This window comes from Theropithecus gelada, chromosome 7b, assembly GCF_003255815.1.
Source record: "Theropithecus gelada isolate Dixy chromosome 7b, Tgel_1.0, whole genome shotgun sequence".
In the NCBI taxonomy this organism is placed as follows: Eukaryota; Metazoa; Chordata; class Mammalia; order Primates; family Cercopithecidae; genus Theropithecus; species Theropithecus gelada.
Genome location: NC_037675.1, coordinates 46,415,055 through 46,442,762, shown reverse-complemented (window position 1 = coordinate 46,442,762; position 27,708 = coordinate 46,415,055). Strand labels below are relative to the sequence as shown.

General features: G+C 37.2%; 1 protein-coding gene across 2 annotated transcripts in view; it reads right to left on the bottom strand.

Moving 5' to 3' along the window:
- Positions 1–27,708, bottom strand: part of TOGARAM1 (TOG array regulator of axonemal microtubules 1) — a 115,450-nt gene that overhangs the window by 66,384 nt on the left and 21,358 nt on the right. For both annotated transcript variants that reach the window (XM_025392846.1, XM_025392847.1), the window contains exons 2-7: positions 16,904–17,060; positions 13,315–13,449; positions 7,802–8,104; positions 6,136–6,395; positions 3,254–3,486; positions 21–121 (exon numbers count right to left, since the gene is read on the bottom strand). In XM_025392846.1, coding sequence (XP_025248631.1) covers positions 21–121; positions 3,254–3,486; positions 6,136–6,395; positions 7,802–8,104; positions 13,315–13,449; positions 16,904–17,060 — 1,189 coding nt within the window. The remainder of the gene's footprint in view (positions 1–20; positions 122–3,253; positions 3,487–6,135; positions 6,396–7,801; positions 8,105–13,314; positions 13,450–16,903; positions 17,061–27,708) is intronic.

The following is a 27,708-nucleotide window of genomic DNA, read 5'->3' as shown; positions in this document are numbered from 1 at the left end:
TATAAACAGACATAGAATACCTGCACTGGGGCTTTGTTCAGCAATATGAGAAATTTTTTTCTTCGCAGAAGAAAGTCTTGTTGGAAAAGGTTTTGACCCAAATGTTGGAAATATGTCTGACCTACAATGAAACAAAGTAATTTCAATAAACATTAAGATTTAGTGCTGTTCAACACTCACATCACATATTCTCTATTCTCCTTATTAACTCACAGAACTTTTAGATAATAATGGAGCAATGACACTTGAAAACATATGGCTAACAGTATATATATATACACACACATACATGTATATATATATATTATTCTTAATTCATCTTTTGGACTGCCAACCTTTTTAACATACGGTCAATTCTTAATTACTCATGAAAGGATTGCCACAGAAAATGACTCTCTGACTTATACTGTATAATCCCTAAGGAAAAAAAAAAAAAAAAAACTGATCCAAGAATCCATTCTAAAACCAAATCAAGGCCAAGTGTGGTGGCTCATGCCTGTAATCCTAGCATTTTGGGAGGCCAAGGCAGGAAGATCACTTGAGCCCAGGAAGTTTGAGGCCAGCCTACGCACCATGGCAAAATTTCATCTCTACAAAAAAACTAAAAAATTAACCAGGCATGGTGGTGCACACCTGTAGTCCCAGCTATTACAGAGGCCGAGGATCACCTGAGCCCAGGAGGCAGGGGTTGCAGTGAGCTGAGACTGACTTACTACCCTCCAGCCTAGGTGACACAGTGAGACCCTGTCTCAAAAATAAGTAAATAAATAAAAATAACAAATCAAATCATTCTTAATTATCTAATAACTACTATCTATCCTCATATAGGATAACATAAATTAATAGAGACTTGGCTGTATTATAAATAAGAGATCAGCAACGAGTGAGTTTGGCAAATGCCACTTTCTTCTTAAACTATTCTTTGCTGTACTTTCCTGACATTATAAAGACCTATAGGCCTTGTTTCATTAAGAGAGCCAACTGAAGACTGTTAAATCTGAGTTTAAGGGAACTGTTTTAAATCAGTAAGTGTTATAATGTCAATAAGTTAGTAATGAATATTAAAAAGAAGAGATTTTGCAAAGAAGTACAATTCTTAGTAAATAGATAGAAATATATTTGTGAGTGGACCTAGTGAAAAATCGTTGTTAAATATTTTGAAAGAGCAATTTCTCTAGAATAGATTACTATAAATCTACATTTATATTAAGTGTAGTTAACTTGGATGAAAGAAGAAATTTCAGTCTCTAGGAGAGTGGTTTTCAACAATTTTTCCTCCCCAACCCACCTAAGGACAAATTGTGTAAATCAGGTAGTAGTGGCTTTCTTTGGCCATGAATCTTAAGGCAGGATGCAAGCTGGATAAGTATAATGGTTCTAAAGCCACTAATCTTAAATGTGGAAATCTTAAATTTGTTAAAGGCAATTCAGTCCATAAATGAGGGTGTGCTGAACTACCTTCTCACAGAATTCAGTATCTGAAGAAGATAACTCAGTGAGAAAATATAGGACATCATATATTCAAATCATATAAAATGAACTTTTCTTCTTCAATTTACACAACCTTGCAACTGTAGGATTATATAACATAAATTTTCATCTTCATGGAAGATCATAAAAGGACTTTAGCTCTAAAAGCTAAAAATATATTTTGTTTTATAACTTAATATAAACACCAGACCATGCTGTTATTCCAAATTCATTTTGTCAATATATGTATTATTCTACCTAGGTAATTACAACAAAGGAACTGTTGGAAGATAAAATTTCCAAGTACAAAACAAACTGCTATTTAAGTTAAAAATGTATAGGAAAAAATAATGGGCTGAGACAAACTTCTAAGAATGGAACACAAGAATTCAGTTTAATTCTATGAACTGCTGGAATAAAACATTATGATCTATTTAGAACACTACCTCTCCTTTGATTATGCAATCTCTATTTACCTATATTTCTTAGAAATTCCAATTCACGGCCGGGCGCGGTGGCTCAAGCCTGTAATCCCAGCACTTTGGGAGGCCGAGACGGGCGGATCACGAGGTCAGGAGATCGAGACCATCCTGGCTAACACGGTGAAACCTCGTCTCTACTAAAAAATACAAAAAACTAGCCGGGCGAGGTGGCGGGCGCCTGTTGTCCCAGCTACTCGGGAGGCTGAGGCAGGAGAATGGCGTGAACCCGAGAGGCGGAGCTTGCAGTGAGCTGAGATCCGGCCACTGCACTCCAGCCTGGGCGACAGAGCTAGACTCCGTCTCAAAAAAAAAAAAAAAAAAAAGAAAGAAATTCCAATTCACTAAAGTGAAATTAATTTTAATTTTAAATATTTACTTCTGGTTCAGGATGAAAACAAAGGAAAAAAATTTAAGACTGACACCACCAAATGTTAGCAAGAATGTAAAACAAGTATAACTCTCACACGTAGCTGGTAGGAGTATAAAGTTACACAATCATTTTGGAAAACTGTTTAGCAGTTACTTAAAAAGTTAAATATACATCTACTCTGTGCCCTATCAATTCTATTACCAGGTTTTTGTCCAAAATAAAAGAGGAAGGGATTCCCAAAATCCTACAGTAGAGTCACAGAGATGCCCAGAAAGCAGTTTGAGATCACTTATCAGTTAAGTGAGGTTAAGGTTTAAGACTTAGAGGTAATAGAAGTAATCTGAAAAAGTTAGTCCAACTGCTATGCTGAAAAACAATTTTCGATTGACAGGGGGTGGCCCGAACTTTAAGTCCAGCACTATTGCTGTAGGGAGACTCCTAACAAGGCTATGAGAGCTATGGTATGAAATGAAATTCTGAGCTTCTACAAGATAATGGAAATAAGACATAAGAAAATAGCTGGGTGAAACTTATTCATAAATTAGAGGAAACTGGTACTGAGCTTAAAATGAAAGCAGTAATTAATATTAGCTATAGATCAATTGGCAAAAGAGTCAATAATCCAGAAAAGAGCTAAAGGACAAAAAACGTTAGGATAAATCTTAGAGAGAACAACTAGGGCTTTAGGAACAGGGTTTATACTAATTTAGGTGTTCTGGTTTACAGTTGGGGTTGTGTTCTCTTTCCACTCACACCAGAAACCAAAGCCAAACAAGGTAATATCTGTAAACATTTCCAATGTCTTTTAAATATATTTTAACATTTAAAAACTAAAACATAAATGGTTTTAAGTTTTTACAAATATGATATTAGGGCTCTAAATCACTAATTACAGAGGAGCATTCATTTATCATGTCAAAAAATAAAATACATTATTCTCTTCCCCTGGGGAGTTGTAGACAGAGAAGAAGTCAATGATTCTTGGCTGTAGACTCCACTTTCACTGTAAGAACTGATGTTTGGTGAGGAAGACCGAGACGGGGAGTCCATCGTCAAGTCGAGCTTCACTGCAGAATCAGGGCTTTCAAGATCTGAAGTACTGCCACTTAGTTTTGCTCTTTTCTTAGCTGCACTATTACGAAGGGACCTAAGAGAGCTATGCATCTAAGAAAAAATGAAAACAATAAACTTTATAACATAAATTCCTTATATTGGTACAAGTTATCCTTAAATTTTATACTCCATTGGCTATACCTAGCTAACCACTTCCCAATCCCGTACTAAAAAAAAATGAATGTTTCTATATATGAATATAGTATAAATACACGGATTTTATCACTTGGGTATTTATAAAAAACCTACTAGGTTGGAAGCTCCTTGAGAGGAAGAATCTCAGCTATTGTTCATCATGGTATCTTCAGCACCGGGCATAATGACTAAATATATTGCATTAATTCAATTATTTAATAAATGAATCATTGAATCAGATGGTAGATATCAGAGTTGATGTCACAGAGGTACATCTGGTTTGCTGATGTGGCTTAGAAGCTAGCTCTGGGAGGTGATTAATGAAAATCAATTTTCAAAAATTTGACATTTACATCAAACTTGCAAGTATTAAAATTACAGATCATTGTACGTAACTTCTGAAGCCAAATATTTTTAGAAATGCAGCTGGGCGAGGGGGTGGGCACTTGCAGTCTCAGCTATTTGTGAGGCTGAGGCACGAGAATCACTTGAACCCGGGAGTCAGAGGTTGCAATGAGCCGAGATTGCACCACTGCACTCCAGCCTGGGCAACAGAGCGAGACTCTGTCTTTAAAAAAAAAAAAAAAGAAAGAAAGAAATCCAGAGTAGAAATTGTTATGGCAAAATATAGTAAGGCTAGCAATAAAACTTTGAACAAATTAAGGAACACAGAAACATACATAAACTGCTTTGTTTACATTTGATTCATAAGATTAATCATTTAATGAAAGTATCTGTTTTCAATTAATGCAAACATCCATAAATATCTTAAGTCTTCATAGTTGGAAGGCAAATTCAATAAAAAGCCCCTTTAATGGATTTAGGGCAGTGTAGTACAGTGAAAAACATAATGAACATAAGGGTAGGTGAACAAGGCTTGAATCCTAGTCCTGCCACTTACTTTCTGACCCTGAGCAAGACAGATAACATCACTGAGCCCCTTCTGTAAAAACAAACACACACACAAACAAAAAACAAAACAGATGTTGACTTGCTTATTAACTCAAGGAGTTACTGTAAAGATTAAATGAATTAATGAAAATGAAAGTGTTTGATACATTATTAAACACATTAAGCACTTATGCCTTTGCTAAAAGTCAACTCACACCAAAGAATATAAACAGTGACTCATTCAAAATAATAAATAAGAAGTGTCATATTAGCAACTATAAGGGAGAATAAGTAATTTTCAACAACTATACTAGTTGATTCAGTAGTAGGGCCACTTCTCTATTAAAAGCGTGAAAAGCTGAATATCTAAAAGCAATGGTATCCTCCTGTATTTACTAATAATTACATAAAAGAAACTCACCTTTCAATTACCCACTAAAAAAAGAACTATTTTTAAGTTATTATAAAAACAAAGCAACATTATGTATGATCAGGTGAAATTTATAAGTTATATAGGAAAATGTCTTTTCTATATGTGTCTTCCCTTCAAATGAATTCCCTTCCTAGCACTGCTAAAATACAAATGTGTTGGGGAAAAAAAAAAGGAAAGATTTCACAAGCAGTTAGAAGTTGGAGTGATTAAATCATTAACAACCAACTTTGGTACTTTATAGGTTAGTTTTACATGTGTTTAACATAAAGACATACTTTAAAAATGAATATACAGTAATATTAACTATTTTATTGAGCAAATTATCATTACATGATTGATGCTTATACCTTAAAAACAGACTAAAACAAGACCGTAAAATATCATCATTATTTGCATTTATATATTTAATATAAAACTTTTTTTTAACCTGACCTGAGGCAAACTGAAATGATAAAAAGGAGGCATTTATGGAAATAGTACTCTGAAACCAAAGTAATACAGCAACCACATTCCTTCTCTGACATAGTTATTATGTACAGTTATCATATTGGTAACACATTTTTACAGCACAAAGTGATCTAGGATTCAAAGATGAGTGTACAATATGATCTCAATTTCATAAAGATAAGCTTGCACATATGCACAAAGGACAGGTTCAAATATGTTCATTGCAGTTCACTGTTTGCAACTGCAAAAGACTGATCATAAGCTAAAATCAATGGTATAAATACACCATAAGTAAATTAATACACAAAATAATATTAATATAAAAAGTACAAAAATACATAAAACATAAATAAATGATAATAGTAATTGCTTCTGGTGAAGAAGGAAGAGATGTTGAACTGGGGAGATAACTATGCTATGTTTCATTTCCTTAATAAAGGAAACAAATATGACAAATTGTTCATTGGAAGGGGTCAGTGCATGAGTGTATTGATATATTATTATTCATACTTTCAATTTAGAAAGGAATAATGTATGCATAGAAAAACTACTTGAAGAAAATACAGTTGAGTTAACAGTAAATTATTCTGGGTAGTGGGAACTGGCGTGATAAATTCCCTTTCTAATAATTCATGGTATTTTCCACATTTTCTATAATGAACATATTTTTAGAAATAACATATTTTAGAAATAAGATATTACAGGATAAAAAGAACTTGATTTTTCCTTAAATAGCAACTATAACATAGAAAATTGCAAATATTTTTAAGTCATTAAAAATATTTGGTTCTAACCTCTTCTTGATCCAAATCTTTATCCTTGAAATTTAATTCTGAAAGATCAACTGGAAGACTATCTTTTTCACACTTCCAAATATCATCAGGCTCTTTCTTTTTGTGTCCCACTGTGGTTAAATCAGCTTTATCAGGCAAAAGGCTTATTCCCCTTGGTATGGGAGGAACAGGCTTTGTTCCATTTAGGCCTCGTCGGGAAGATGGCGATCTCACCAAGGCAGGTGTAAGCTGAACTGGAGGTTTTTCTTGAGAATTTTCTCCTGCATGAAAAATAGATATTTTACTTTTTCTTTTTCTTTTTTTAATGTTAGAGAAGAAGGAGTTACAGTCACAAATGTTTAAAATACAATGTTTTAAAATAAAATTTAAAAAAGCACATTATAGCTGGCCACTGGGGAGAACAGGCTGCATAAAGCCTCAGCTTCTGATATAATATTTGATCTTGTACAATAAACAAATACAGAAAGGAATTAATAGAAGAGAATCAAAGTATAGCCCTAAAAGAAAGTAATAAAATTGACTGAATATGCGATAAATTGAACACTGGACTTGTAGGATAGTTTAAAGGTGAAACATCTTTAAACTCATCTCCAACTACCTCGGCCTCCTAAAGTGCTGGGATTACAGGCATGACCCACTAGGCTCAGTCAACTTTTTATTTTAAGACTGAATGTGTCCTGAATGAACTTACATATGCTAATTTCATGATTTTTGGACTGGGTTATTGTTAAGAAAGAGTATTTTAGTTTATAACAAATAATAAAAAATGTTTCAGCCGAGCACGGTAACTCAGGCCTGTAATCCCAGCACTTTGGAGACTGAGGCGGGCGGATCACCTGAGGTCGGAAGTTTGAGACCAGCCTCACCAACATGGAGAAACACCATCTCTACTAAAAATACAAAATTAGTCAGGTGTGGTGGCGCATGCCTGTAATCCCAGCTACTCAGGAGGCTGAGGCAGGAGAATCGCTTGAACCCGGGAGGTAGAGGTTGCCAGTGTGGGCAACAAGAGCAAAACTCAATCTCAAAAAAAAAAGTTTCAAATTAATTTTAACATACAATAAAAATTCAATAAATATTGAATAAATGGATACCAGGCATTAATTGCAATAAGCATATGAATGACATTTTATATTTGTAAAGCTGTTAGTAGGTTCTCAAAGAATATATGCTGTTCATGTTCATTATAAAACATTATTACTTATATTTGTAAAGTTGTTAGTAGGTTCTCAAACAATATTAGCTATTCATGTTCATTATAAAACATTACTATTTTCTGGCCCAGCACAGTGGCTCAAGCCTGTAATCCCAGCACTTTGGGAGGACGGGATGGGAGAATCACTTGAGATCAGGAGTTTGAGAACAGCCTGGTTAACATAGTAGGACCCCATCTCTATTTACAGACAAACAAACAAACAAACAAAAGTATCAGTATTTTCCTGGTTCCAAAAAGGATTCTGAAGTGGCAATGTAAGAAATGAGAATTTCAACTGAATTTTATACATTTGATCCATTTAACACACTATTAAATATTTTCCTAAATATTTACTAAATTCAGACAGATAAAATGTTATTTACTAGCTTTTAAAGATCTAACAGCCCTATGCATTAACTTCAAAGTACTAATTCAAACACAAATAAATTTGAACAAAGTATTGACTTTTACCATCATTTCTACTTGTAGGATCAGACGATTTTTGGCTGACAAGCTTCTTCTGTGGACTTCGCTTTGACAGTCCTTCGAAGCTTTTAAGAGGCCAGGAATTTGAGAAATTAACAGAATTATCTTGAGACTTCTTTGGAGATATAATAAGAGATGTATGCTTTGGACTAGTTCGAGGTGATGAGAGAGGATAGGATGGAAGGATGTAGGCTCCTGGACTTAGATTTTGACTGTTTGAGGAAGTACACTCTGTTTGACTACCAAATGTTTGCTGTGTCTTACTGCCAAAATTGAGGGTAGCATACACTGTAATAAAACAAAAGATAATATGTTATTTATGTATACACAGCTCTAAAAGTTAAAAGCTTTTTCGCTTTTTGCTTTTCCCATTCAGGTTTTCATTCCAATTTGCATTTATATTTTTGTATAGTATGAGGTAAGGGACTAATTTCATTTGTGTTATTCAAATATTCTGTATCTTCTAATTCAAAACTTCTTTATCCCATTAAAATGTTGTACTAACATTTATAATTAACTTTCTCCTTGTAATTTTATCAATTACATACATACATACATGTATATGTATACATATGTCAGAGAAGTCTTGTCTTTTTGGTGAATTTTCTTTTTCTCATTACGATGACCCTCTTTAGAACTAAAAATGTTTTTAGTTTTGGTGTGCATATTTTCCTTATCATCAACATGTTTCTATTTGCTCTTCTCTGAACATTTGCCTAGTGTATCTTTTCCATGCTTTACTTTCTCTCAACCTATTTTGATGTATTTTACGTAATGCTCTTAAAAAGATCACCTCAATGAAAAACTGAAAAAATAAGATCTGATCACCTCTGTCATTTAAGTTGTAAGTTCTGCCAATTTATACTTAGGGAAACTATTCATACATTTGATTTTAATTCTACCATCTTATTTTGTGCTATTTATTGTTTTTTTTCTTTATTACTTCTTCCTTGTCTTTTATTGATCTTTTTATTCTTCAACTAATATAAAAAGTCTATTTGTAATCTTTTAGGGGTTCCTTTAAATTTTCCTTTAATGTTTTTAAAAAGGTTTTCCATGACAAAATACCTAGCTTATGTATATTAATAAAGCAAACATTCTTCTGAAGACTTAAACAACTGTATATATTATATATCCGTTATTTTTAATTCATATCTGACGGTTAAAACCTCTACTTATACCAAAATCTTATCTGGGTAGAGAAATATAGGAGACTTAGTCACAGATTTACATATAGAATTAAAACTTTCAGTTTCATTTCAATTACAGTGCTCTATTAACAGGTTCTGATGCTTTTATGACAATGTCTCATATATTCCTAGAGATTTAAAAATATTTTTTTTTTTTGAGACAGTCTTGCTCTGTCACCCAGGCTGGAGTGCAGTGGCGCAATCTCAGCTCACTGCAAGCTCCGCCTCCCGGTTTCACACCATTCTCCTCCCTCAGCCTCCTGAGTAGCTGGGATTATAGGCGCCCGCCACCACGCCCAGCTAATTTTTTTGTAATTTTTAGTAGAGGCAGGGTTTCACCCGTGTTAGCCAGGATGGTCTCAATCTCTTGATCTCGTGATCTACCCGCCTTGGCCTCCCAAAGTACTGGGATTACAGGTGTGAGCCACCATGCCCAGCTGAGATTTAAAAATATTTCTTATGAAGAAATCAAACATCCTATCATATTATGCATATACAAAAGAACAATGCAATGCAACATACACCAAAATTTCCAATACTTAGTGTGGATCACTACAACATGTAAATTGGGATGCAGACATCTATATATTGTTTGGCATCCATACCACAGGTCCTTCAGAGATCACAAGGGAAATATTAGGTGATATGGTAGTGGTTTTAATGCATAACCAAGCATTAAGTTAAATTCTATTAGGTTCAGAAAAACATGATATCCCTTTATACCAGCTTCTCTAATAACTATTCCAATAGAAAACCAGAGCCACTATGCAGTATGATTAAACACTAAGAGTGGATAGTCCTCAAAGGCAATGTAATCATTCAGGGATAGCCTAAACAGGAACAGGTTAAGTGGCACAGCAAGCTCTCTCCGATTATACCAATTATGAGTCCCAAAGATATTCAGGAGTGAAAATTTAGGAAATACCCACATTATTAAGAAAGATGGATTATTTTATTGTGGTGTAGATAATACCACAAAGGATAACTTTAAGGGGTTATGTGGATCTTTGGGGTGAGTGCAGGAAAGGGTAGTTAAAATGTTAGTGCTGGCCGGGCGCGGTGGCTCAAGCCTGTAATCCCAGCACTTTGGGAGGCCGAGACGGGTGGATCACGAGGTCAGGAGATCGAGACCATCCTGGCTAACACGGTGAAACCCCGTCTCTACTAAAAAAATACAAAAAAAAAAAAAACTAGCCAGGCGAGGTGGCGGGCGCCTGTAGTCCCAGCTACTCGGGAGGCTGAGGCAGGAGAATGGCGTGAACCCGGGAGGCGGAGCTTGCAGTGAGCTGAGATCCGGCCACTGCACTCCAGCCCGGACGACAGAGCCAGACTCCGTCTCAAAAAAAAAAAAAAAAAAAAAAAAAGTTAGTGCTAAATACACTAAATCTTCTCTACTAATTTCAAATCATTATTTTTCATAACCAGTAAGTATATCCCTATCACTTTAGTAAAGGACATACAATAAAATACAAAATACCTAAAGAAATATTTAATTTGATCCTACCTCTATCTAATAATTGTTAAAGCTATTAATTAGCATGGACATTTAAGAACACCTTCAATCCCCAAATTCCTGACAGATAACCGGCCTCAAATCCTTCCTCTTCTTCTGTATCTGATGTCTTATCTGAAAGGTCAGCGTTTAGGAAGTTATGGTTCCTAACAAGAGACATAATACATTCTAAATCGTCTTAAAATTTAAAACTGCTGCCGGGCACGGTGGCTCAAGCCTGTAATCCCAGCACTTTGGGAGGCCGAGACGGGCGGATCACGAGGTCAGGAGATCGAGACCATCCTGGCTAACACGGTGAAACCCCGTCTCTACTAAAAAATACAAAAAACTAGCCGGGCGAGGTGGCGGGCGCATGTAGTCCCAGCTACTCGGGAGGCTGAGGCAGGAGAATGGCGTGAACCCGGGAGGCGGAGCTTGCAGTGAGCCGAGATGGTGCCACTGAACTCCAGCCTGGGCGACAGAGCGAGACTCCGTCTCAAAAAAAAAAAATTTAAAACTGCTATAGAAAATAATTGTCATCTGCTAACACAACACTCTTTAATGGATGTTATTTTCAATGACTTGGTATTAAAATGCTCATCTTTCTGATGATTAGTGATGTTGAGCAATTTTTTTCATATACCTATTAGACATTTGTATGTCTTCTTTCAAGAAATGCCTATTCAGGTCTTCTGCCCATTTTCACATTGTATTTTTGTTTTTTTGCTATTGAATTGTTTGAGTTCCTTATATATTTTGGTTATCCCTCAACAGTGGAATAGTTTGCAAATATTTTCTCCCAGTCTGTAAGCTGTATCTTCACTTTGTTGATGGTTTCCTTTGCCATGCAGAAGCTTTTTAGCTCAATGTGATCCCATTTGTTCATTTTTGCTTTGGTAGCCTGTGCTTTTGAGGTCTTACTCAAGAAATCTTTGCCCAGACCAATGTCCTGAAGTATTTCACTAATGTTTTCTTCTAGCAGTTTTATAACTTCAGCTTACATTTAAGTCTTTAATACATTTTGATTTGATTTTTCTATACAGTGAAAGGTAGAGGTCTAGTGCAAATCAAAACCACAATGAGATGTCATGTCACTCCAGTTAAACAGCTTTTATCAAAAAAATAAAAAATAACAAATGGTGACAAGGATGACAACAAAAAGGAATGCCTGTACACCGCTGGTGGGAAGGTAAATTAGTACAGACACTATAGAAAATAGCAAGGAAGTTCCTCAAAACACTAAAAATGTGCTGGACATGGTGGCTTGTACCTATAATCCTAGCACTCTGGGAGGCTGAGGCAGGATTGCTTGTGCTCAGGAGATCGAGACTAGTCTGGGCAACATAGTGGAATCCCATCTCTGCAAAAAATTTAAAAATTAACCAGACATAGTAGTGCATGCCTGTAGTCCCAGCTACTTGGGAGACTGAGGTAGGAGGATCACTTAGGCCTAGGAGGTTGAGGCTGCAGTGAGCCATGATCATGCCATTGCACTCCAGCCTGGGCCACAGAGTGAGACCCTGCCTCAAAAAACTAAAAATACAACTACCATATGATCCAGCAATCCCACTGCTGGGCATATATCCAAAAGAAGGAAATCAGTATATCAAAGAGGTATTTGCACTTTCATGTTTATTGCAGCACTATTCACAATAGCCAAGATATGGAATCAACCTAAGTGTCCATCAGCAGAAGAACAGATAAAGAAAATGTGGTACATATACACAATAGAGTACTACTGAGCCATAGAAAGAATGAAATCCTGTCATTTGCAACAACCTGTATAAAAATGGAGGACACTATCTTAGGTGAAATAAGTAAGGCACAGAAAGACAAATATTGCATGTTATCACTCCTATGTAGAGCTAAAAAAGAAAAAAAAAATTAATCCCATGGAGGTAGAGAGCAGAATGATGGTTTCCAGAGGCTGGCAAGGGCAATGAGAAGGGGTTAATAAAGAGAAGGTAGTTAATGCATACAAAAATAAAATGAGAGGCTGGGCACAGTGGCTCACGACTATAATCCCAGTGCTTTGGGAGGCCGAGGCGGTGGATCACCTGAGTTCAGTAGTTTGAGACCAGCCCGATCAATATGGTAAAACCCCGTCTCTACTAAAAATACAAAAATTACCTGGGCATGGTGGCATGCACCTGTAGTCCCAGCTACTTGTGAGGCTGAGACAGGAGAATTGCTCAAACCCAGGGGTGGGGGTGGAGGTTGCAGAGAGCTGAGATCCTGTCACTACACTCCAGCCTGGGCAACAGAGCAAGACTCCATCTCAAAATAAATGAATGAATGAATGAATGAATGAATGAATGAATAAATAAATAAATAAATTAAATAAGAAGGAATAAGATCTAGTGCTCAATATAGCATAATAAGGTGACTAGAGTTAACAATAATTTATATTTCAAAATAACTACAGGAGTAGATTTGTAATGTTCCCAACACAAAGAAATGACAAATGTTTCAGGTGATGCATATCCTAAATACCCTGATTTGATCATTACACATTGTATATCGAAATGTCACATGTAGCCCACAAATATGTACCACTATTATGCATATATTAAAGCAAATGCAACACTCATCTCCACCATGAGTATCTAAACTCTAATTTTAATCAGTTGTATTTACATAAAGATTATAAAACCTAATACTTTAGGGTAACAATTATGAAAAAAGTTATTAAAAATATAACAAAATCCTTTTTTTTGTGATGAGTATGATTGCACAAAATATCATATAAGTTAGTGTCGGAATCCCCACATAATATTTACAAATCATTTGTTTCCAAGTAAATTTGGAACTTATACCTTTATCTTGATGACTATTAGTTGTCCCTAGGAATTGTAAGTCAGAACCCACACTGCCAGTTTTACCACATAATTGTGAAAATCCAAGTTGTGCACATTTCCCAGAAAGATTTGTTTGATGAGTCCCAGTAGTACCTTTTGAGGAAAGGAGGGGAGAAAACATAAAAGCAAAAGTTAACTTTATTTCATGAATACATCTTATTTCATAAATATTAGTGCAATTTAGGTGGAAATAAATATAAGTGTATAAGTGCAGTGAGGTAGGCAGGCAAGAAAGGGATAAAGCTTTTGATATTAGAAAATCTGATAAGTGGCAGGAGTTAAAGGACAGAAGACAGACTAGCAAATAACGGAAAAGATAGGTATGTTGAAAAACATCCGCAGAAGCAGCTTCTTCCTACACTCTTTCTCTCAGCATGGAATGTTTCTCCAGACCTGGCTTTCCTTCTTCCCAGTATTTGTAGTATATGCACTACCCAAAAAGCTCCATGGCCAAACTCTTTTCTTTTCTGTTTTACTTTTTTTGTGCAGTGGTGTGATCTTGGCTCACTGCAACCTCTTTTCTTTTCTAATATACCACACGGTATTCACATAGATTCTAAGCTTATCCAGACACGTTTCCCATTTCCCCTCCTGTGTCTGGTTAAGGTTATTCCTGGGAAGGTGAGTAAGTCTAAAGAAAAAAAGGTGGTAATGACTCCTCTGGCGTTTAGTGTATTCATCTATTAAATGAGCCCATCCTTTGTAGTTCTGAAACTGTATGATTAAAAAATTCTCTCCCTACTATATCAAGTCTCTTTATCTTTCATGTCCTGGATGTCTTTTTCTTTTCTTTTCTTTTCTTTTTTTTTTTTTTTTTAAGACCGGGCCTCTCTCTTATTGCCCAGACGGGAATGCAGTGGTGCAATCTTGGCTCACTGCAGCCTCAACCTCCCTGAGCTCAGGTGATCTTCCTGCCTCAGCTATTCAAGGCTGGTCTTGAACTCCTGATCTCAGGTGATCCACCTGCCTCGGCCTCCCAAAGTGATGGCATTACAGGCGTGAGTCACAGTGCCCAGCCTCTTACTCATTAAAAGTCAAGCTCAACCTCTTTCCTGCAGTTTTCTGAAACCACTTCAATACCTATGTTTTCCTTTCTTGAATCCTTACAGTATTTGTAATTTATATCATCCAATCAAGCATTAGGTTACATATTTCCTTATTCTCCAATTGTTTAAAATCTGTACAACTAGGAAATGAGCTTCTCAATAGTACAGAGAAATCAAAATTGCTACAAACATAACTGGACATATTCTTGCATTTCTCCTTCTCTATTAAACACCAAAATAAACTATGCAGTCATTATACCACTTCATTTTTATATGAAAATACTATAGAATTTCACTGCATAAAGGTCTACAAATCCTCCTACGGAACAATGTTTACTGAATAATATATCTGAACTCAAACCCAACAAATTTTGAAAACTGTTATTTAGATGTTAAATTCATTTTTAAATCTATAACATAGTCAAATCTTTGCCTTCTAAACCATTTTCCCTTCTAACAGTATCACTTTGCCAACACACTACAATTTTTCTAATTACCTGGGTGCTATATCTTGAAATCCTAAACAATCATTTAGAACTCAAGCTCAACCTTTTTTTTTTTTTTTTTTTTTTTTGAGACGGAGTCTCACGCTTGTAGCCCAGCCTAGAGTATAGTGGTGTGATCTTGGCATGAGGCATGGGCCTGGCCTCAACCTCTTTCTAAATGATATGGTCATTTATAAAGACAGGTATGTTGACGAATATCCACAAAGGCAGTTTCTTCCTATGCTCTCCTTTTTCTTCTAAATGTTATGGTCAACGACAATGAGCATTTCCTCTGAAGTACCATAATATTTACTTTCTGTAACACTTAGTCCATGTTCTCAGTTGCTCTGGCCAAAAATCCTTACAGCATTAGTCACACTTCTTTCTCACATTCTATACCCAATCTACCAGCAAACTACCTCAACTTTACCTCTGACATAAAATCAGAATCCAGTCACCTCTTTTTTTTTTTTTTTTGAGATGGAGTCTCGCTGTGTCGCCAGGCTGGAGTGCAGTGGTGCGATCTCGACTCACTGCAACCTCCGCCTCCTGGGTTCAAAAGATTCTCCTGCCTCAGCCTCCTGAGTAGCTGGGATTACAGGCATGCACCACCATGCCCAGCTAATTTTTGTATTTTTAGTAGAGATGGGGTTTCACTATGTTGGCCAGGATGGTCTCGATCTCTTGACCTCGTGATCTGCCTGTGTTGGCCTCCTAAAGTGCTGGGATTACAGGAGTGAGCCACCGCACCCGGCCAGAATCCAATCACTTCTTACCACATTCTTGTTATCCTGGTTAAAGCCTCCATCAACTCCAGTCACGATTACTACAACAGATTCTTAATCAGTCTTCCTGTTTTTGACCTTGTTCTCCAATACACAAAGTTTGGCTTTGTGCCCCCACCCAAATCTCACGTTGAATTCGTAATCCCCAATGTTGGAGGTAGGTGGGGCCTGGTGGGAGGTGACTGGATCATGTGGCAGGTTTCTCCTTTTGGAGCTATTCTCATAAGAGTTCTCACAAGATCTGGTTGTTAAAAGCGTGTAGCACTTCCCTCTTCACTCTCTTCCTCTGCTCCCACCATGTAAGACATGCTTGTTTCCCCTTTGCCTTACACCATGATTGTAAATTTCTTGAGGTTTCCCCAGAAGTAGAAGCTTGTACAGCCAGTAGAACCATGAGCCAGTTAAACCTCTTTTCTTCATAAATTACCCAGTCTCAGGTATGTCTTTATGGCAGTATGAAAACAAACTAATACACTCTCCGTTCATCTATTTTAACAATAAAATACAAAATGAGCCTGGAAACACAGTAAGTGATGTCAATTCTTTCTTCAAAATGCTCCTCATTCAGAGTAAAAAGTAAAGTTCACTTATAAGTCCACTAGGTCTTAAATAAGGACCCCTACTATGTCTTTAATTTTCTACTTATTTTCCCCTTTCTCATTTCATTCCAGACATACTAGTCTCTTTGATATTTCTCAAACATGTTCCCCACACACTTCTCTCCTAGTTACTCTGTGCTGACTGTTCCCTCTTCCTGAAATTATTTATTCTCTTCTCCTGATATATTGTGGTTTGTTTCAAATATTCTTTCCTGAATATGGCCGCCTTTCTGCTCTGTTTTCCTTAATAGCATTTACCACCAGCTAACTTACTATGTCTTCTATTTATTTAATGTCTGTTCTCGTTCCTAAGTAGAATGCAAGCTCTACTAGGCAGAACCCCAGGACTTAAAAAAGCACCTGACACATAGGAGATACTTAATAAATATGGGTGATGTATTAAGCAAATATTGCCCTATATTAATACTTAAACAATTTCAATGAGAAACCCTCCAGGGTTTTATGAGATAATAATGTCTAAGTGTCCATTCTTATCAGATCTTCAATAAATAACTTATTGAATCTGAACTGCCTACTAGATTAAAAGTTCTATGAGTCTTTGAATGCACTATGAAGTTAAGAGAAGTCTCTAACTTAGTTCAACATGACCATCATCAGCAACTTGTACTTACCAGCAGCACATAAAGGAAGATAATCTGGGTTAAAATCCCGACTATTCTGAAATAAGTTTCTTGATACTCTTTTTCTGCTAAAACATAAATCATCATTGACTGGCATTCCTTGAGAGGGCTTTAATTTTGGAGAAGGGATGAAATCATATGTTGAAAACTAGAAGAACAGAATCATAAATTAGCAAATTTGTGTTAATTCTTCCTGGTAATAAATATGAGAAAATAACTTAGATCCAAGTATGAAATTCAGGTTAGAATACATTTTAATTTCTTAAATATATAATGATACAGATAAACATCCATATTTAGTACAGTACACCAACAGTACATTTCATTCCAGAACAGAAATGCTATTTTTTTTTTCTTACTACTTCACCCCAACTCTTTACTGTTCCTTACCATCCTACAGTATACTCTGGCAACAAGGAAGGAGAGAATACAAATGACAAAAAGGACGATCTGACTCAGCAGCATAACCCCTCAAACTATGCTATCTTTGTTTGAGCACTAGACAATAAGTGCTAATTGAAGGTCACTGAACAAGCAAGCATTCTACTATACTGTTCTTACTAAGGCAAATCTATTATCCATATTCTGCAGCCCAAATGTCAATGTAAATGACATGGCAACCTATGTCACAGTTCCCTTAGGAGATTTTCTTACACTAGGTCTCTTAGTTAAAACCAGTAAATAATACTTTATATATGTCTAGTACTTCATGGTTTTCAAGTCCTTTCTCATAAACCCCATATGATCGTTAAGGAACAAGGTGCCAGGATACAATTTTGAAGTTACACATAATCAGTTAAAGAACTAACTAAGCATGATTCAAGTGTTCAAAATTCTTCACCAATGATAACGTCAGTTGTCCCGGATCATTTCACATTCAACATGACTATAAAACATTAAAAAAAACTGAATGAATTGACAGGAAATTATACTTCCTATCTATTTATTTGGAGCTGATAGACACAATCAAATATAGACGTGGTGATAAACCTTGTCAGTATGTTTCTTTGTAAGCTTTGCCAAGTATCAAACAGCAAAATAAAATTAAAGATATGTCTATTATGCCTCAGGTACACACGTTATTTATTACCAAATTTTGTGAAAAATCTATTACCTCCTTCAAAAATTAACCCAGAAATGATAAGAAACAAAATTAAGAATGCCCAGATGAGTCCACGTGCAGTAGCTCACACCTGTAATCCCAGCATTTTGGAAGGTGGAGGCAGGTGGATCACTTGGGCCCAGGAATTCGAGATCAGTCTTGGCAACATAGTGAAATCGCATCTCTACAAAAAATACAAAAATTAGCCAGGCATGGTGGAATGTGCCTGTGGTCCCAACTAATCGGGAGGCCGAGGTAGGAGTATTACTTGAGCCTGAAAGGTAGAGGCTGCAGTGAGCTGATATTGCACCACTACACTCCAGCCTGAGTGACTGACTGAGATCCTGCATTAAAAAAAAAAAAAGAATGCCCTCAGCTGGGCATGATGGCTCACGCCTGTAATCCTAGCACTTTGGGTGGCCAAGGTGGGTGGGTCACTTGAGGTCAAGAGTTCAAGACCTTCCTGGCTAACATGGTGAAACCCCATCCCTAGTAAAAATAAAAAATTAAGGCAGGCATGGTAGCACACACCTGTAGTCCTAGCTACTGGGGAGGCTGACTCAGAGGCTGAGGCAGGAGAACTGCTTGAACCTGACAGACCATGGAGGTTGCGGTGAGCCAAGATTATGCCACTGCACTCTAGGCTGGGCAACAGAGTGAGACTCTGTCTCAAAAAAAAAAAAAAAAAGAATGCCCGAATAAAAAAGGATTGACTTTACTTTCTCAAAACCCAGTTAACATCCATGATTGATTACACAGCAGTCAGCATTAAAAGGATATAATGGAATAAAAAACAAAACCAATTATAGTCGACTTCTGATTTATTAAAAGATGACGTATTAACACAGCTAATACAGTGAGTAATCCAGAAATAATTCTACAGTATGGAATACATTTTTTTTTTTTTTTTGAGACGGAGTCTTGCTCTGTCACCCAGGCTGGAGTGCAGTGGCGTGATCTCGGCTCACTGCAAGCTCTGCCTCATGGGTTCACGCCATTGTCCTGCCTCAGTCCCCCGAGTACTTGGGACTACTGGCGCCTGCCACGATGCCAGCTAATTTTTTGTAATTTTTAGTAGAGACAGGGTTTCACCCTGTTAGCCAGGATGGTCTCAATCTCCTGACCTCATGATCCACCCGCCTCGGCCTCCCAAAGTGCTGGGATTACAGGCATGAGTCACCGCACCCAGCCCAGTATGGAATGCATTTTATGTTAGATTTACTTTGAGATTAATTTCTGTTTAGCAAACACATATTAGTATATAGGCCAGATACATACAACAACTGGTGGGGATGGTAATGTTAATGAGGGTAGTGGTGTGTGTGTATGTGAATGTGGCATTTTCAGAAATCTTGAGAAGTCAGGCAGAGATTAAGTTTTGCATTGTGCATCTGTGCATCTGAAAGCAGACTATAGGACATACCAATTATTATTAACATGAAAGTCCCGTTTAGGTCTCTCTTAAAAGTAAATGATTTTCATTAGGGTAAGTTTTGATGGGACGAAACAATGAAGAAAAAGTGGTTTTGAGTAAAAGAAAATAGAATTCATAAATTTTGAAAGAGTTGTAAGTTAATGTTACAAAATGTAAAGCAGTCTATTTAAAGCACTTGATGACTCTCAGGAACATGGAACTGAATTTTCAATCTTTGCAGTTAATACCTAAAAATCTGTTTAATTCCTTAGAGTTACAGTAAATGAAAACAGATTAAGCAAGTTTCACACTTAATATTAACGATGGTTTGAAATTTACATAGTGTTATTTACTGTTTCAATCTTTTCTGAGTTGTTTTTTTTTTTTTTTTTTTTTGACAGGGTCTCACTCTGTTGCTCAGGCTGGAATGCAATGGCATGATCATGGCTCACTGCAGCGACCTTCCCCATCTTAGGTGATCTTCCCACTTCAGCCTCCCAAGTAGCACATGCTACCACACCCAGCTAATTTTTTTTAAACTTTTTGTAGAGACGGGTTTTTGCCGTGTTGCCCAGGCTGATCTCGAACTGTCAGGTTCAAGTGATCTGTCCACCTTGGCCTCTCCAAGTGCTGAGATTATAGGCGTGAGACACTACACATAGCCTATTATCTCTTAGCCTTTGCATTTGAATCCCTGCATATTTTTCTATAAAAAGATTACAAAAATTAGGCTGGGCATGGTGGCTCACGCCTGTAATCCCAGCACTTTGGGAGGCCGAGGCGGGCAGATCACGAGGTCAGGAGATCAAGACCATCTTGGCTAAAACGGTGAAACCCCATATCTACTAAAAATACTAAAAAATTATCCAGCCTTGGTGGCGGGCGCCTGTAGTCCCAGCTATGGAGGCTGAGGCAGGAGAATGGTGTGAACCTGGGAGGCGGAGCTTGCAGTGAGCTGAGATCGCACCACTGCACTCCAGCCTGGGAGACAGAGCGAGACTCTGTCTCAAAAAAAAAAAAAAAAAAAAAAATTACAAAATTTATTCTTGTTTAATCCTCTGACCTAACGCATCTTATTTTAGCTTTTGGCACGAGAATTAAAGCATCTCAAAAATAGTTTTAATTCTCTTTTGGTAGCAAAAACTTACCAGAAAAAGCCCTTTTAATATCTAATTCTCTCAGAAATCACCTATACTCCTGGCTTTACTGAACTTGTACTAAACTTTATCTTGACCTCCAGTTTTTGAACTTTTCACTTTTGCCAGTTCTTTCTGGTTTCACCTGGACTCCACCCATGCCCCTTCATGGTGGGCATTAAACAAGTTTATTCCCATTAACCACAGTTACCTTCTGTAAACATCACTGTGTCTTTCAAATTAATTTCCCATGTACACTTTAGAAAAAACAGCTGTGATACTATATGTAAACTTTATATCCTACTTTTGAACTTCACATTATAATAAAAGTACTTCTCATGCTGTTAAAACCCCTTATAAGTGGCTATACATTTTTTTTTTTTTGTTTGTTAAGAGACAGGGTCTCACTATGTTCTCTTGGCTGGCCTAGAACTCATGGGCTCAAGTGTTTCACCCAACTCTGCTACCGAAGTACCTGGGACTATAGGATCACACCACCCAGCCTGGCTATAAATTTTAATTACAAAAATAATAATTGCTTATTGTAAAAAATATAAAAAATATCAAAGTTATCAAAAGAAAAATTAAATTTAAAAAATGCAAACTATAGAAATAGGATATAAACTTAAATTATTCTTTGGGACCACTCTCACTGGAATCTTACTGATAAATCCTGTTATCTATATGTAAACATATTTCATATATGTAAACATTCTTTTTCTATATGTAAACATTCTTCAATAAGCTATTTAAAAAACAAATAGAACACATGATACTCTGGCACACAGTAAATATGTAGACATCTTTCCATGTAAGACCATACACATCTGTTTATTTTAGACTCATAGTTCCTTACTGATGGACATTTTCTTTGCCACAACTTTTCACTATTACAATCTTGCAGTGAACATTGTTACACACATATCTGTGCATATTGTATTCCTATAGAAGTCCTAAAAATGGAACTATTGGGTCTAAGGACATAAATTATCTCTAATGGCTATCTAATATTCCATTGACTGCATGTGCCACTCTCCTTTGATGGAACATTCAGATTGCTCCCCAGGCTTTTCTCAGATTGATAAGCAAAATATTCCAATGGGGGAAATAGTACATACATGGCTCAAGGTAGCAGTGCTGACAGAAGGAGACTGGCAGACTTTAGAAAGACTGTCACATATGCTACATAGCTAAAATTAAAAAAACAAAAACAAAAAAAAATCAAGGCTGAGTGCAGTGGCTCATGCTTTTAATCTCAGCTATTTGAGAGGTGGAGGTGGGAGGATGATTTGAGCTCAGGAGTTTGACATCAGCCTGGGCAACATGGCAAGACCCCATCTCTACAAAAAATAAAAAATTAACCAGGCCAGGTGTTGCGTTCTGGTAGTCCCAGTAACTTAGGAGGCTGAGGTGGGAGGATCGCTTGAGCCTGGGAGGTCCAGGCTGCAGTGAGTCATAACTGTGCCACCACACTCCAGCTTGGAAGACAGAGTGAGACCTTGTCAAAAAAAAAAAAAAAAAAGAAAAAAGCCTCAGTTGGGTGTAGTGGCTCACGCCTGTAATCCCAGCAGGCTGAGGTGGGAGGGTCACTTGAGCCCAAGTTCAAGAATGACCTGGGCAACGTAGCAAGATCCCATCTCAAAAACAAAAGAAAAAACCCAAAGTGTTTTTTTTAAATATCTGTAAACTTCCTACACAAGGTAGATTACCCACACTGAACTCTCTGTTGCTGTTAGCTAACCACATTCATAAAATGTGCAAACAAAATATAGACTATTTAGTTATTTTGTGTGCAGTTTGTTTTCATACATGTTAAAAGTAAGGTAATCAGCTGAATCAAGGAAGAACGAGGACTGATCAAAGAAAGGAAAAAATATGGCAAACTGCATGCAAAATAACTAGTGTGTGAAATAACCAACTAAATGTCTCTGATTCCTTGTTTGCCATTTATTTCTGTAGGTTTCACTAATATATTGTCCCTCTAAGTCCAAACAGGAGAGTTAAACATGTGGCCTGAAAGTGCATCCTTTCTGAGACCTAGAGTCTTGAGTTCTCAGTTAAACTTTCCTCATATAAGTGACTGAGCAATGTGGCTCATGTGCAACAATATAATACACAAAGATACATGTGCAACCGTATTCTTGGCAAAGGCTGATTCTGATTCTGATTGAGCACATGGACAACTGTGTTCACACAGATGGCAGCAGTGGGTGAAACTGGGTTTTGATTTTACAGTCTATTTGGTGATTTCTGCTGGATGATAGTATAATCAGGTGGCATACCTAGGAGGGAATCTAGAATCTGCTTTCCTTATTGTCTTTTATGTTTATGATATGGTTAGACTTTGTGTGCCCACCCAAATCTCATCTTGAATTGTAATCCTCATAATCCCCACGTCACGGGAGGGACCTGGTGGGAGGTGACTGGATTATGGGGACTGTGTCCCCCATGCTGTTCTCATGACAGTGAATTCTCATGAGGCCTGATAGTCTTACAAGTGTCTGACAGTTCCTCCTTCACATATTCACTCTCTCTCACTGGCTGCCATGTAAGATGTGCCTCTTCTCCTTCCACTATGATTGTAAGTTTCCTGAGGCCTCCCCAGCCATGCACAACTGTGAGTCAATTAAACCTCTTTTCTTTATAAATTACCCAGTCTTGGGCAGTTCTTTATAGCAGTGTAAGAATGGACTATTATAGTTTATTGGTACAGAGGTAGTGAGGTACTGCTATAAAGACACTTGAAAATGTGGAAATGACTTTGGAACTCGGTAACAGGCAGAAGCTAGAATAGTGTGGAGGGCTCAGAAGAAAACAGGAAGATGTGGAAAAGCATGGAACTTCCTAGAGACTTGTTGAATGGTTTTGAACAAAATGCCGATCTTTATAGCAGTATGAGAACAGACTATCTTTATAGCAGTATGAGAATACACTAATACAGTTTTTTTTTTTTTTTTTTTTTTTTTAAATGTACTGATATAGGCTGCCCCTTTACTATTCTCCTCCATCCAAAACTCAAGGCTTTTTCATGGTTGCTTATTACGGACCCAATACCTGCCACTATCTACAAAAATGGAATTCTATACCACAGAAGAAACAAAATTTATAACATTCAAAGATCAGTTTTCTTTGGCTTCTACAAATAATTGAATAACTGCAAATTAATATTACTTCAGAACTCTAAAGCTAAAGAACGGATGGTGAACACATTAATTATAAATTAGATGAAGTGAGTCAGAAAAATGTCTTCCAAAAGCCAAATAAAATAATATTTAACAGTTTTCCAAATCTTAGGCAAGTTTAGCACTTTAAAAACAAAGAAAATTCAATGTCATTGTGTAAGTTATGGACCTTGAAAATAAAAAGTGTCTTACCAAATTTTGGGGAATTACAATTATCATTATGTATTGCTGTTTAATGTGTTATCCCTGAACAGTAGATTAAAACAACAAACACTTGCTATCTCTTTTTCAGTGGAACAGGAATTTGGAAGCAGCTTAGCGGGATGATTCTGGCTAAGTGGCTTAGCTGGATGGTTAAGGTTACTCTAAGGCTGCAATCAAAATGTTAGCTAGGCTGTTGTCAACTGAAGGCTTGACTGATACTTGAAAATCCCTGACATTCACTCAAGTGGTTACTGTCAGGAAGCCTCTGTTCTTTGCCATTTGGGCCTCCCAAGGGGCCACTCAAGACATGGCAGCTGGCTTCCTTCAGAGCCTAGTCAAGTGAGAGAGAGCAACCGACATGGAAGCTGCAGTACCTTTTTATGACCTAGTTTCTGAAATCACACACTATTACTTCTACTTTGTTTGTTAGAAATGACTATTAAATCCAAACACACTCAGAGGGGAATTAGACTCCAACCTCTTCAAAGGAAGAATCTCAAAGAATTTGTGAAAACATATTTGAAACTACCACTCAACAGTAATACTTCTGCTACAAGGAATATATGTTTTTGTTTCTTTAACTGATCAACATTCTTAATAGTTTGGTACCTGCTTCCATCTTAAATTCTGCTGGTTTATCAAAACTAAATTATCTATGTTATAAAAAAGGGAAAAATTTGTCATTTCATGAGTATGATATATTTTTGGAGCACACAAATTGATATATACTGTCTACCCTATGGGCAGTATTAATAAATCAAGATAAAATCAGCTGGAACAAGCTCCTGTTTCAATTGGTTCATAAGCATCATATTAATATGTTAAGTGCTTATATCATATTGGACTAAATAATACCCAAAAGTTTTTAAGTTCTTTTTTTTTTTTTTTTTTTACTTTTTATGTATTTTAAATATATTATCTCTTTAAGAAAAAAAAAAATGAAGGTGTCAAAATGTAAATTGAGGTGAAAACACAGTTTAGTTTTTTTTTTTGTTTTTTTTTTTTTTGAGATGGAGTCTTGCTCTGTTGCCCAGGCTGGAATGTAGTGGCGCGATCTCAGCTCACTGCAAGCTCTGCCTCCCGTGTTCATGCCATTTTCCTGCCTCAGCCTCACGAGAGGCTGGGACTACAGGCACCCGCCACCACGCCCAGCTAATTTTTTGTATTTTTAGTAGAGACAGGGTTTCACTGTGTTAGCCAAGATGGTCTCAATCTCCTGACCTCGTGATCTGCCCACCTTGGCCTCCCAAAGCGCTGGGATTACAGACGTGAGCCACCGCGCCCAGCCAACACAGGTTAGTTTTGAGTTTAAATACCTCAGTCACTTGGTTAAAGAACAAGAAAAAAAAAATTCTTAACAAACTTGAAAGTTTTAGTATCTGTAGTAACTGGTATATAATTGTTTAGAAAAAGTTGGGCCAGGAGTGGTGGCTCATGCCTGTAATCCCAGCACTTTGGAAGGCCAAGGAAGAAGGATCGCCAACCTAGGCAACAGGCAACAGAGCAAGATCCTGTCTCTATGAAAAATTTAAAAATTAGCTGGGTGTGTTGGCCCCAGCCTATAGTCCTAGCTACTCAGGAGGCTGAGGTAGGAGGATCACTTGAACCCAGGAGTTTGAGGTTGTAGTGAGCTATGATTATGCCACTACACTCCAGCCTGGGCAACAGAGCAAGGCTGTGTCTCTAACAACAACAAAAAAGTTCACATAATAAGTCTAATTAAGATAGTTCTTTGGACAAATTATACTTTCTTAAAAACAGTTATTTGTCTAGATTTTACTACCCCATAAGAATAATATTAGTATGATATAGCTGTGCAAACTATATCATAGGTTTTTGTCAGAAAAACCTAACTAACTTAAATTTCTTAAATGTCCTCTAATGGTTTCACAGGTTGTATACATTAACATCATTACTTTCAAAATATAAAATTGTAAAATCATGTACTCAACTAAGTTTAATAAGACAATACCTTTATAAAAAGAGGTCAATTCTTATAATGATGTAAATCTAATAATGCTTAATATATCAACTTCTATTGTAATTATCAGACCCTTAGCTAACTTTAAGATTTTAGACTAAAATTGAATTAATGAAAACTTTAGATCCCGAACAATTTCTAATTAAGATAAAAACGCAAATCACTGATTATCAAATTTGTTTTTATAATTTACCCTTGTGTCTTATATTTATACATCATAGAATAACCAATCAATAGATTAAAGCAGGGTTTCCAAACCCCTGGGCTATGGACTGGTGGTCCTGGCCTGTGAGGAACCCAGCCACACAGCAGGAGGTGAGCAGCGGGCAAGGGAGCAAAGCTTCAAATGTATTTACTGCAGCTCCCCATCACTGGGATTACTGCCTGAGCTCTGCTGCCTGTCAGATCAGCGGTGGTATTAGATTGTCATAGGAGCACAAACCCTATTGTGAACTGCATATGCAAAGAATCTAGGTTGCACACTCCTTCTAAGAATCTAATGTCCGGCCGGGCGCGGTGGCTCAAGCCTGTAATCCCAGCACTTTGGGAGGCCGAGACGGGTGGATCACGAGGTCAGGAGATCGAGACCATCCTGGCTAACATGGTGAAACCCCGTCTCTACTAAAAAAATACAAAAAACTAGCCGGGCGAGGTGGCGGGCGCCTGTAGTCCCAGCTACTCGGGAGGCTGAGGCAGGAGAATGGCGTGAACCCGGGAGGCGGAGCTTGCAGTGAGCTGAGATCCGGCCACTGCACTCCAGCCCGGGCGACAGAGCCAGACTCCCTCTCAAAAAAAAAAAAAAAAAAAAAGAATCTAATGTCTGATGATTTGAGGTGGAACAGGTTCATCCTGAAATCATTCCCCTTCTCCTGAAGTCTATGGAAAAATTATCTTCCATGAAACTGGTCCCTGGTTCCAAAAGGATTGGGGACTGCTGGGTTAAAGGATGTATATATATATATGCTTTGGATGATGTTAACACACATGCTTATTTTTGCCACTTAAAAAGGATCTGAAAGCCAGGCGCAGTGGCTCTCACACCTGTAATCCCAGCACTTCGGGAGGCTGAGACGGGCTGATCACAAAGTCAGGAGTTCGAGACCAGTCTGACTCACGTGGTGAAACCCCATCTCTACTAAAAATACAAAAATTAGCCAGGCGTGGTGGTGCGCCCCTGTAATCCCAGCTACTCAGGAGGCTGAGGCAGGAGAATCACTTGAACCTGGGAGGCAGAGGTTGCAATGAGCTAAGATTGTGACAATGCACTGCAGCCTGGGTAACAGAGCAAGACTCCATCTCAAAAAAAAAAAAAAAAAAAAGATAGTTTTGGGTTACATGACTTTTGGTTTTCTCTGTGTCTGAGGAAACAAAAGTTGGTTTATTTGGGTAAGGTTGTATTTAATATATAAAGCTGACATCGTCCTAGGTACAAGTTACAGGGAAATAGAAATATGTATACAAGGTAATCGATATGCTTTGTCCATTATTAAGGGAACTGGTATCACTTTTTTTTTTTTCTTCCAATTTCTTTTTCTTTAATTATTATTTTTTATTATTTTTATATTTTTTTAAGATGAGGTCTCACTTTGTTGCCCAGGCTGGAGTGCAGTGGCACGATCATAACTCACTGCACACCTGAACTCCTGGGCTCAATCGATCCTTCTACCTCAGCCTCTCAAGTAGCTGGGACTACAAGCACTCACTACCACGCCCAGCTAATTTATTTGTATTTTTTTTTTTTTTAGAGACAGGGTCTCACATATTGCCCAGGCCTCAA